Below are 13022 nucleotides of genomic sequence, written 5' to 3'. Positions count from 1 at the left end.
AGTTATTGGAGAAGACACCCAGTGTCCACTTTGGTTGACCACATGCATTGGTGCAATACACATTGCATATACACACACACATGCATGCACACATGTTCATACATACAGATAATATACCCAAATATGGGGATTCATATGAATAGTGCAAGCTTTATTGATAGTTGTGGACAGGTTTTATGGAGAAGAAATCTTTCCTGATTAATATTGAAAGAGTCATTTGCTTTTTGTAGGTATGGAAACTCTTCATACTCATCTCTTCTGGTTTCACATCTAGTGATTGTCATTTTGTTGCAGTGATATATCTTAATTGTAAATGGAGACTGCTCGTTCATTTCCCAGCCACCCAGACATGAGTAATCACACAGAAACCATATTAACTGCAACACTGTTTGGCCAGTATATTCAGTGTATTCCTAACTAACTCTTACATCTTAAATTAACCTATTTATATTAATCTGTGTATCACCACGAGGCTGTGGCCTACAGTTAGGTGTCTTTCTTCTTCAGCAGCTACATGGTATCTCTTTGACTCTTACTACTCTCTCTCTCTATCTCTACCAGCCTGGCTATATTTTGCTCTGCGATAGGCCAAAGCAGCTTCTTTATTAACCAATGATAATAAAATATATTCACAGCATACACAAGGACATCCCATATTCTCTCCCCTTTTCTGTCTAAATAAAAAGGAAGATTTTAACTTTAATATGGTAAAATTACATAAAACAAAACATATCCAGCAAGAATTACAGTTACAATATTCCATTTACATTTGGCAAAATAAGAAAAATACTTTGTCATTTATTCTGTCTTTGTGAGTCTCAATTTTCATATCTAATTTATTTTTTATCATAACTAAAGAAAACTATGGTAATCTGTCTTCAAAGATCCCAGAATGATATATTATCTAAGTAAACAGGAAATGCATTGCAAGCAACTTCCAAAGTTTTAGAATTGACAGAGACAGTCACCCAAAGTTCTTCTTAATGTTGGAGTATCCATCTTCAGCCTATAGGCCCATAGTATCCATCAAACTTTTCCATGAAGCAGGAAATTTGAAGATCTGTTCTGCCTTGTAATGACAAAGTTCATCAGTTGCTTTCTTCTGTGTCCTGCAGAATGTCTGGCACAGTCTTTTATGGAGCAGGAGCCCTGAAGGACTGTCTCATCTTCTTTAGGCAAGCTCAACAGTCATTTTCCTATGGGTCCTGTGTGTCCAGTTTATATAGCATGCCATCAAACAGTCCAGGCAAGAGCAGTTTCTTGCCTAAATAGCTAAAAAACTTCATAAGGAGCCTCTTCAATGCCCATCATCCTCTTGAAGTAGATTGGTGCTGCTAAGAGCAGATGTGTCTCATTGACATGAAAAGTACTAAGTTAACAAAACAGTTTAAATGGCGTATTCTGTATGTCTTTGAAAGCTTTGAAGAATACCTATTCACTTGAAATATATCTCTATACATCTAGAAAGAATACCTATCTATCTGAAATGTATCTTTATACATTTGGAAAACCTAACTAACATGACTACAGTTTGACTATTATAGGTGACTATATTAATCTGTGATTTTAAATTATACATTACTTTTTAAAAGTGAGCTATACAAACACAATACCTTAAACAAGAGCAGGAATATATACCGATGCAAAGTATTCATGTATGTATCATATTTCCCTTATTTTTTTTATACAAATTGACTGTGACCATTAATCACTTACAATCAACCCCCTTTAAATGAAAATAAACATTTATTAACAATCATTTTTGGAATTTAAGCATAGTTTTCCTCAAACTGTTTCTTGCTATTTGTTGGGTAAAGTATTTTTAGGGTTCATGGAAAGTTTTTTTTGGGGAACTTGTTCTATCAAACCACATTAGCCTGGAAGAAATCCACAGGTTCCCATCCTCTGTGGAAACAAAAGTAGAACCTCTTTTCCAAAGTAAACATATCCTTAGACTCAAATTTTGAAGTCAAGATGCCTTTAAAATATATATCTTGGTTTAGCTTTGCAGACTGTATAGTGAAATGTCTCTCTATACTTAGCTTATTCATAGTCAAAAATTCAAAGAAAACACCATAATATACATAATCCAAACTCTCTGTATATTTTAGCTTTATGTGGCTTATTTTTCTCTACTACTTTTTAATATTTAATCATCTTTATTCCTTTAATCTACAACTTTCTGTACTCTTTCTTCTCTCACATAAGCCCATGCATATTTATCCAATACTGTGACCCATTCAGAGGTTTTTTTCATCCGAATCTGTCTTAATGTGTATATATAATCATTTTATGACCAGGAGTGCTTTAAAAATGGTAATCAGCTTCGTCACAGGGGCCTTGCATGCTGACTCTGCCTCTCTTGGCCTTCTCAATATGGCGGAGGTATGTTTGCTGCCAACTCTGCAATCCATGCTCATTACCCTAGCTTCAGGGACGCAGCAGATCTATGTCACCATTAAGCAACTTGTAGCACTCTACCCACAAACTCCATTTAAGTGCAGGACTTCCCCAAAGAGCCAGAGCTACCATCTCTTAAAGAAGACATGCAAGTTTTGCTGCTAATGCTGAGTCAGGAATCCTTTTCTTAAAAAAACATCTGCAGAAAAAAAATGCAGTTACCAAAAAAACTGTGCTTGGCTCCTGTTTTTGTGGATCTAGTAGCCCTCTTTTTTTTTTTAAGGTCTTCTGTGGATCCATGCCCCAGACAGTGGGCATCATTTTGAAAGGGGAGACTGCCCATTCATTTCCTGGGTGCCTAAACCTGAATAATCACACGAAAACTATATTAATACAACACTGCATGGCCCATTAGCTCAGGCTTCTTATTAACTCTTACCTCTTAAATTAACCCATTTTGTTTAATCTATGTATCACCACGAGGCTGTGACCTACTGGTAAGATTCCAGTGTCTGTCTCCTTCGGTAGCTACATGGTATCTTGTTGACTGTAGTTACTCTTTCTGTATATCTCTGCTCAAATTTCCTGCCTGACTTTATTCTGTTCTGCCATAGGCTGAAGCAGCTTTCTTGTTTAACCAATGGTAATAAAACATATTCACAGCATACAGAGGAGAATCTTATATCAATTTCTCAAAGGAAAACTAAAGATGCCAGGCATATTAGCATGTGAAAAATGCTCAGCATCACAAATCATCAGGGAAGTGGAAATCAGATCTTTAGTGTGCTACCATACCTCTGTTAAAATGGCTATTACTAAAAAGGAAAAATGTAAGTGGACAGGTCTGCTAATGTAGACCAACCGAGGCTGTATTTCACCATGAAGTCCTCAGCCTGTAGAATCTTTGAGCTTTGTGCTGGTGGGAACCCTATATATGTTTCATTCTTTCAGTGTTTTGAGGAAGGAGACTGTGAGTGATGTTATGACATATATGTAGTAAAGCACCTGAGCCAAGAAGACCTACATATAAGAGGTTGTTCAGTTACCAGAAACAATACTTGAAACAAGAACAGTTATTTCTCCAAGTGAAATCTTTAGTTTTTTTTTAAATTTATTTTGGTGTGTGTGTTTAGTTGTAATTTTGATGTGACTTGTGGTTGTGGTGACAGGTGTAACAAATAAATAAAATTGGCCCTCAAGTATTTGAAAAATGCTCGGTATTATTGTTAGATAAATCGAGATCAAAACTACAAATGAGATGCCGTGTTACTCCAATTAGAAGATATTATAAACAGATCAAAAATAACAGAAAATGGTAATGTTATGGAGAAAGAAACAACTCTTATGTACTGTTGGTAGAAGTGTAAATTAGTACATCTATTATGGAGAACAGTTTGGAGAGTCCTCAGAAAGCTATAAAATTAGAATTACCATATGATTCATTTATTCCTGTATTTGGTTGCTATCCAAAGGAGATGAAGTCAGTGTAACAAAGAGGTACATGTGTACACATATTTATTGCTGCACTATTCATAATAGCTAAAATAAGGATTCAACCTGGATATCTATCAAAAAATGAATTTGAGACAGAAAATGTGTTTTGTATACATGATAGAGTATTATTACAATAGCAGGATCAAAGTCCTGTCATTGGTAATACACTGAGTAGAGCTGGAGGAAGGACATCATGTTACATGCAGCAGTCTAGACACAGAAAGACAGTTACTGTTCATTCTTTCTCATATTTAGAAGTTTAAAAAAAGTTAATCTGAAAATTAAAGTTATTGCAAGGGTCTGAAATGTATTCATTGAGGTAAAAATTGAGAAAAAAGGTTAGATTTTATCACTGCACACCATATTATATATATATATATATATATATATATATATATATATGGAAATAGTACACTCTGCCTCAGTAGTATTTTAGGTAATTCATGCCAATAAATAAAATAAAATGAAAATATGATAACTGAAGTTCAGTGAGTATGATGCTTATGATCCTCATGGAGGTCAAATCTGAGAAGATGATAATACTCCCCCCCCCCTTTTTTGTTTTTTAAAACAGAGTTTCTTTGTGTAAACCAGGTTGGCCTCTAACTGTCTCCCAAGGTTTGCCTCCCCTTCCCCAGCTGATAATACTTTTTTTTTTAAAGCTACTTAGATCGGTATTTTCCAGGGCTTTGGGAAAAGGTTTGACTGCAAGGGGACATGGTATTTTATGTTTTCCTCATGTAGTATAAATAAATGAACAAACACTATGTTCTTCCTAGCGTTTTATGTTACCAGTATTCCAGTTTTAGGTGGTTCTGTGTGTAGTTGTATCCTATTGTTTTCATTTGCAGCTCCTTAGTCAGTTGATGATGACTGTCTTTTTATTTTACCATTTATCATCTTATTTGGTAAGATGTTTAGCTCTTTTTACCTATCTTTAAATTTGATTTCCTCTCTTCACCTTTATTCTGCTACTATCATTTCTTCTTCCTCCCTCCCCTTCTCTCCCTCTTTCTTTTCCCACACCTGGTTGGCTATTTATTTTCTTCATGTTGAGTTGTATGTATTCTTTATATATAATTGAGGTAATGATATTTTATCAGATATTTTATCATTGTAAAGATTTCCTCCTACTCAGTGGCCCATATTACTTTCTTGTCATTATCTTTCATAGGGCAGAAACTTTAGATTTTTGTGTAGTTCACTTATTATTTCATGAATCATGTTTTTGGTTTTGCACCTAAAAATCATCACCATACCTAATATTACTGAAGTTTTCTCCTGTGATGTCGTCTGAGAGTTTATAGTTAGCACTTTACGTTTAGATGTATGATCCAGCTGAGTTAATTTTTGTGAAGGTAGAATGTCTTTCTCTCATGTGTGTGTGTGTGTATCCATATATTCATAATTTATTCTCTTGTACAGTACATCCTGAATGCAATTTCCACTCTCTCCACTTCTTTCTACCTACTCCCCACTTCCAGTCTCCCTACAGATTCACCCCGTTCTTGTCTCTCCCCAGAAAAGAGCAAACCTCCCAGGGACATCAACCAAATGTGGCACAACAAGATACAGCAAGACTATGCATAAACGCTCACATCAAGGCTGGGCAAGGCAACCAGTTAGGAGGAAAAGGAGAGCAGGCAAAAGAACCAGAGACACCTGATTCCACTATCAGGAATCCCCTCAAAACACCAAATTAACAACCCTAATATATATTAGCAAAGACCCATGCAGGTTCCGTAATTGCCACTTAAGTCTCTGTGAGCTCGCATGAGCCCTGCTTATTTGAATCTGTGGCCTTTCCATTGTTCTGAGGGGAGGGGCCTGATGGAGACCTCCAACCTGGGCTTGCTCTCTGCCTGTTGTGTGGCTGTGGATCTCGGCATCTGCTCCCATCAGCTGCCAGAAGCAGCCTTTCTTATGTCTGAACTAGGCACTGATCAGTGAGTATAGCTGAATATCATTAGGAATCATTTCATTGATCTTATTTATTTATTTTAAAATTTATTTATTTTTTTTGCCAGTTGTGTTTGGTTCTGTCGTAGGTCTCTGGGCTATCTAGCCTCTGGTTCTTGGTCATGCAGGCAGTGCTGGGCATGGACTGCCTTTTGTGTTGTGGCCCTGAAATTAGACCCATCATTGGTTGACATGGCCTTCAAATTATACTAGTCATTGGTTGGCCACTCCCACAAGTTCTGGCTGGCCTTACCACATCTTGTAGGTCAAAGGTTTTGTGGCTAGGTTGGAGTCCCAGTTTCTTCACTAGAAAGCCTTGCCTGGTTACAGAAGATGGATGGTTCAAGGCTCCATATGTTCCATTACTAGGAACCTCACTAGGATCATTCTCGTAGATTCCAGGGAGTTTCCATTGCCCTGCATATGTCCTCCAGTTCCAGTCCTCTCTCCCTGTACTCTCTCCCTCCATCCATTCCCCAATACCTGGTCCCTCCCTCAGTCTAGCCACAAAATCTGTTCTATTTCTCCTTCCAAGGTAGATTCATGTGTCCTCCCTAGAGCCCTCCTCGTTACTTAGCCTCTCTGGGTCTATGGATTGTAGCATGATTATTATTTAGTGAGTACATATCATGTTTGTCTTTCTGGGTCTGGGTTACTTCATTCAGAATGATTTTTTTTTCTAGTTCCATCCATTTGCCTGTAAATTTCATGATGCCATTTTTTAAACTACTGAGTAATATTTAATTGTGTAAATGTGCTACATTTTTTTTTTTATCCATTCTTTGGTTGAGGGACATCCAGGTTGTTTCCAATTTCTTGCTGTTTTGCTGTTGTGACTCTGAACTATGCCAGGGTGCAGGTGCATCGCTGGTGGGCATAGAGTACTGGGCAGTTAATATTTCTATATTATGTGGAGGTTTAAATAGGACATGAAATGGTGGACTGTAGGAAAGTTCAGAGCATGTAGGAGTTATATAGAGGGCTTGGAGCAGACAAAAGAGAAAACAGATACACATTCAGGTACCAGAATTATTGTTGGGTGCTGAAGTCTACCATTAATATTTGGGTGTAAGTTTTCTGGTGAGTGTAGGTCTAGAGTCAGGGTGTCTGCATGAATCTCCATAGGCCAATAAGGAGTTCCTTTAGGAAGGAAAGGCTATTACCCAGACTTGTCATCAAGAGAAAGGACACAGTTATCTGAGGAGAAATCCAGGACTGTCGGCAGGTATTTTTTTTTTTTTTGGAGGGGGATGCTCTGAATTCCAGTGGTACAGTCACCAAAAGTTAAAGGAAAGCTTGTGAACCACAGCAAACTTAATTGAATATGCTAATCAGGAGTGTAGGAATGTAGGCGTTCAGGGGAAAACATGCCGATTAGCCATTATTGGAATGATAAAGCCAGTACCTGAAGGTCTGAATATGGAAGAACTGGGCTAGGGGTAATCCTGTAGGTCAAATATGAGTCATGGAATCAATGAAAGGAACAGTATTGGCACAAAACACCCCAAGACCAAGTTCTCAGAGATTTATTTGTCCCCGAGGGACAGAGAGCAGGGAACAAGAGACAAAGACAGGAGATAGAGAATGAGGGAAAAGGGAAAAGGAACAGGGAGGGGGAAGGGATATTTGCCCTCAAAGGACAAATGAGTGCCTCTGGATAGAGAGGAGACAGTGATATAGTACCTTCATTAAAGCTATACTACCTCCCCAAATACCACCACCAACTGTGGACCAGGTGTTCAAATACATAAGCCTATGGGGGATGTTTCTTGTTTAAACCACTACACTTGTTAACTAGCAATTCTTCAACTTCCTTTTCCACCCTGTCTTGATACCTACTCTTCTAATTTTTACTTTTATGAGTTTGGCTGTTTTGAATCTCATATAAACAGAACCATTGAACATTTGTCATTCTGTGACTGACTTATTTTTGCATAGTGTATTATCCATAAAATTAATCTGTATTGTTTTACGATCAAGGGTTTTTCTTTTAAAGGATAAATAATCTTCCATTATATGTGTTTATCTTTTTTTTTTTTTTGCATGCAGTCATTTGGATGGATGTTTAAGTTGCTTCCTCATCTTAGCTATTGTCAGTAATGTGATGTCAAGAAGCATGGAGTACCAATGTCTCTCCCAGAATGTGATTCCAATTATTTCTCATGAATACTAATAAGTTTATAAAGATAAATGGGGAAACCCTGTGTCAGGATGAGGTATTTAATTGGACAGGTTATTTAGGGTTACCAAAAGGGGGCTTTTTATTACTAGACTTCAGTATTTTGATAGTTGGACCTTGGTAGTCAGCCTTAGGGGTAGGAAGTGACCAAATAAGGGAACAGACCTTTAGGAATGTGACCTAATGGAGTTTAGCAAGGCAGAGGGAATGGGGGAAGGACAAGGCCTACCAGAGCCGTGTTTGCCTTTATACATTATTTGCTCTTTTCCCCTTGCAACTTTTAATATTCTTTCTTTGTTCTTTATGTTAAATGTTTTGATTGTTATGTGGCGAGGGGGATTTCTTTTCTGGTCCAATTTATTTGATGTTCTTTAAGTTGCTTGTACCTTTATAGGTATCACCTTTTTTTTTTGTTTGTTTGTTTGTTTTTGTTTTTTGTTTTCGAGACAAGGTTTCTCTGTAGCTACGGAGCCTGTCCTGGAACTATCTCTTGTAGACCAGGCTGGCCTCGAACTCACAAAGATCCGCCTGTCTCTGCCTCCCGAGTGTTAAAATATTTTCTTGGCCCTTGTGCTGGGACACTTCTTCTTCTATTCCTGTTATTCTTAGATTTGGTCTTTTCATAGAGTCCTAGACTTTCTGGATGTTTTGTAACAGGAGTTTTTTAGATTTAACATTTTCTTTGACATTTTCTTCTATTGTGTCTTCAATGCCTGAGATTCTCTCTTCCATCTCTTGTATTCTGTTGGTGAAACTTGCCTCTGTAGTTCCTGTTCTCTTGCCTAGATTTTCATTTCCAGAATTCCTTCAGTTTGTCTTTTCTTTATTGCCTGTATTTAGTTTTCAGGTCTTGAACAGTTTTATTCATTTCCTTCAACTTTTTGTTTATTCTTTGCATTCTTTAAGGAATTTATTGATTTCCTCTAATTTTTTGATTGTCTTTTCCTCAATATCTTTAAGGGAATTTAAATTTTTCTCTTTAAGAACCTCTGTCATCTACATAAAGGTGGACTTTAAGGTTGTTTTCTTGTGCTTCAGCTGTGTTGGAATATTCAGGGCTTGCTGTAGTGGGATGGCTGGACTCTGGTGTTGACTAATGACTTGGCTATTGTTGATTGTGTTCTTACACTGACGTTTAGGCATCTGGATTTTGAGTGATTATAGGTCTAGTTGCTGATTTCTGGGTTTGTCTTTGTTGGATGGGTGTTTTATTCCTTAGTTTCTGTATCTTCTCTGGTCTTTTGAGACCAGAGAAGTGTGGGCTCTGGTGGATCAGGAGCTCTCTGCCTGAGTTGGGATCTGGGACATAGCAACAAGAAGGAGTGGGAGGATTGGGGATAAGGTGGGGGACACCAAGAGAGTAGGGAGTTTGTGGGTGGATGGCCTACCTGGGCTTTTGGTGGCTGGTGTGGCCTCTGGTTGAGTAGGAGGTCTCTGCCTGAATTGGGGCCTGGGAATTAGTGACAAAGAAGGGAGGATGGATTGGGAATAGGGTAGGGAGGGGCACTGAGAGAGTGGGGGAGGTCTGCTGATCAATGGTCTACCTAGACCTCTGACAACTGGGTTGGCCTCTGGTGGAGGAGGGGGGGGGTCACTGCCCGAGTTGGGGACTGGGCTGAGTGTGTATGTATATATTTATTTTCCAAGTTGATACCAGTTGTTTTTGCACCATTTGTGAAAAAATATCTTTTTCCTATTGTATTGCCGTTGCTTCTTTGTCAAGGGTCAGTTGCAGTTTGTGTGGGTCTGTTTATGGATTTTATCTTTTGTTTAGTAGATTGTTTGCCTATTTTCCCCAGTACCCCATAGCTTTGAATACTGTAGCTTTAGAGCATTCTCATGCCTTTATTTATTTATTCATTCATTCATTCATTCATTCATTCATTCATTCATTCATTCTCAAGGTTTTAAAAGACTCATTCTGCCATGTGATGTCTTAATATATTCATCTTAGGTATAGTAAGATTATTATTTTATTTTTTTAAAGTTTTTTGAAACAAGGTTTCTTTGTGTAGCCTTGGATGTCCTGGAACTGAGATCTGCCTTCCTCTGTTTCCCAAGTGCTGAAGATTATCTAAAATGATCAATGAAGAAATTGAGACTCAGTTTGTGAAACTAGTTATTGAAATTTATTGTCTGAGCTGTTGTTACTGACAAAAGCCGATTTTCTCTTCTTTTGTAATCTGTTGTTTTCATGTGTGAAAATTAGGTTTCCCCCTTTCATAGCACTGTCGTGAGATATGAAGATTAGTACATGGAAATTGCCCTCAATTGCAATATGTAAAATTAATAACAAAAGTTCTCAGTTAATATTGGCTGTCATTTATACTCTCACTTTTATTTTCCTTTTGTAAGTACTTTTCTTGGTTTATATTTTTACATGCTGTTTCCTATCAGACGCAAGTGAACTTTAGCAAAACTCTGAAAATAATAGAATTGAGAAAGGATGGCTATAAAATTTCCCTTGCTTGAAAATTCTACTTCTGTTGTGTAATTGAACCTTCTGTTTGTATTGCTGCATATGAATGCCGAAAGGAAAGAGTGATCTCTGTACTAGTAGCAATACTGACTCTAGTGACTGAACAGAAACAACAACCACCAACACACAAGTGAATAATACAGTCTATGCTGCATGAGAGAATGAATGAATCAGGAAACAGTCTGCACTGTATTTCTTACCTGCCATAAAAACAAAACTGAATAAAAATAAAAACCTTTCTGAGTAAACTACTAGCATTTCATTGTAGATCCTAATGAAGCCAAAGCATAGTAAGGAAAATTTCACTTTCATCTGCCTTTTCTAAAATTACTATATTATAGCTCTTATAGAATGACAATAATATTATTTTTAATATCTTTTTAGGTTGGTACAGAGGAGTTTCAACAAAGAAGCCTAATGTGAAGGTAATAGAGAATTTATCATTGTGTTCCTCAGTGTGTATTTTGCCTTGTATATTAGTAACAGTCATAGCAACTGTTTTCTAGTTCATCTTTAATACTTTATAGTAGCTACAGTCATCTTTTTGGCAGAATTGTATAAGAATATTCTAATGCTCAAGCAGTATTAAAATGATTTTTCAGAAAAATCACAGAAAGTGCAAATGTGGTTATAGCTATATAAGCCTGTTCATACTTTTAAGTCATTTGTCTTCAAGATTTGACAAAAACTAAATTGATTTATTTATAGTTTTAGTGCTGTGGAACCGCATGTCTAGTTAGATGAATTTATTGCTAAGATGCAAAATGGGAAGATGAAAATAATGCTTAACTAAGCATTTTCGGTTGCTATTAAAAATTTCATTTAAATGTAAACTTAAATAAGAATGCTTAGAATACTGATGTTATATATTAGATTTTATGTGTTCAGTTTTAATTAATGTTAGCTTACTGAAATAAGATATATTTTAATTAGCAGTTATAATTAGGAACATTATTAATGTTTGTTGTTATTATTATTGTTACTGTTGTTGTTATATCCTGACCACAGTTTCCCTTCCCTTCTCTCCTCCCAGTCCCTCTATACAACTTTCCCTTTTCACTCCCCTTTTTTCCTAGTTTTTATTCAGAAAAGGTTAATCCTTCCAGGGATATTAACCAAACATGGCATATCAAGTTATAGTAAGACTAGGCACCTCCCCTTGTATAAAGGCTAGGCAAGGCAAATCCAGTATGAGGAATAGGGTCCCCCAAATCCACAAAGAAGTCAGAGACAAGCCCTGTTTCCACTGTTATGAGTTCCACAAGAGGACCAAGCTACACAACTGTCACATATATGCAGAGGGCCTATGTCAGTCCCATGCAGACTCCCTGGTTGCCAGTTCATTCTCTGTGAGCCCCTGTGAGTCCAGGTTAGTTGATTCTGTGAGTTTTCATGCGATGTCCTTGACCCTCTGACTCCTACAGTCCTTCTTCCTCTTCCGAAGGATTGCCTGAGCAATGCCTAATGTTTGACTGTGGGTATCTGCATCAGCTATTTCTATCAGTTCCTGAGTGAAGCCTCTCTGATGACAGGCTAGGCACCAATCTATGAGTATAGCAGATTATCATTAGGCATCATTACATTGACTTTTTTTTTTGACAGTCATGTTTTGTTTTATCCTAGATCTCTGGGCTATCCATCCTCTGGGTCCTGGCACTTCAGGCAGTGTCAGGGTGGGCTCCTTCTTGTGGCATGGGTTCCAGGCTGTACTGGTCATTGGTTGGCCACTCCCACAATTTTTGTGCCACTTTTAGCCTAGCACATCTTGTAGGAAGGACAAATTGTAGGTCAAAGGTTATATGGCTGGGTTGGTGTCCCAGTCCCTCCACTGGCAGTCTTGCCTGGTTACAGGAGATGGCCGGTTTAGGCTACATATCCCCTATTGCTAGGAGTCTTAGCTAGAATTACCCTTGTAGATTTCTGGGAATTTGCATTGCACTAGGTTCCTACCTCATCCTGAAATGCCCCCATTTTGTAGTTGTCTCTTCCAGTACTCTTCCTTCTCTATCCACCCCCAACTTGATCCTCCTGTTCCCATTCCCACCTACCCTAGTATACCCTCAAAATCTATTTTATTTCCACTTCTCAGGGAAATCCTTGCTCTCCACCCCACCCCCACATCCTCAAGCCCTGCTTGTTGCTTACCTTTTCTTGGTCTGTGGATTTTATCATGATTATCTTTTACTTTATAGTTAATTTCTACTTATTAGTGAGTTCATACCATTTTTGTCTTTCTTGGTTGGGGCTACCTCACTTAGGATTTTTTTTCAAGTTCTATTTATTTGCCTGCAAATTTCATTATGTCATATTAACAGCTGACTAAAATGTAAAATGTACCACATTTTCTTTGTCCAATCTTCAGTTAAGAGACTTCTAGATTGTTTCTAGTTTCTGGCTAATATGAATAAAGTGGCTATAAATGTAGTTGAGCAAGTGCCCTTGTGACAGGATATAGTGTCTTTTGGGTGTATGCCTAGGAGTGTGATAGCTGGGTTTTGAGGTATATTGATT

At 37.6% G+C, this 13022-nt stretch overlaps 1 protein-coding gene across 5 annotated transcripts in view; it reads left to right on the top strand.

Moving 5' to 3' along the window:
* Positions 1 to 13022, top strand: part of Dock3 (dedicator of cytokinesis 3) — a 401182-nt gene that overhangs the window by 73299 nt on the left and 314861 nt on the right. For all 5 annotated transcript variants that reach the window (XM_057766540.1, XM_057766539.1, XM_057766538.1 and 2 more), the window contains exon 3: positions 10896 to 10936. In XM_057766540.1, the coding sequence (XP_057622523.1) occupies positions 10896 to 10936 (41 nt within the window). The remainder of the gene's footprint in view (positions 1 to 10895; positions 10937 to 13022) is intronic.

Source organism: Chionomys nivalis, chromosome 4 (genome assembly GCF_950005125.1).
Source record: "Chionomys nivalis chromosome 4, mChiNiv1.1, whole genome shotgun sequence".
Taxonomy (NCBI): domain Eukaryota; kingdom Metazoa; phylum Chordata; class Mammalia; order Rodentia; family Cricetidae; genus Chionomys; species Chionomys nivalis.
Note: the sequence above shows the minus strand (reverse complement) of the source record. Positions and strands in the feature narration are given on the sequence as shown.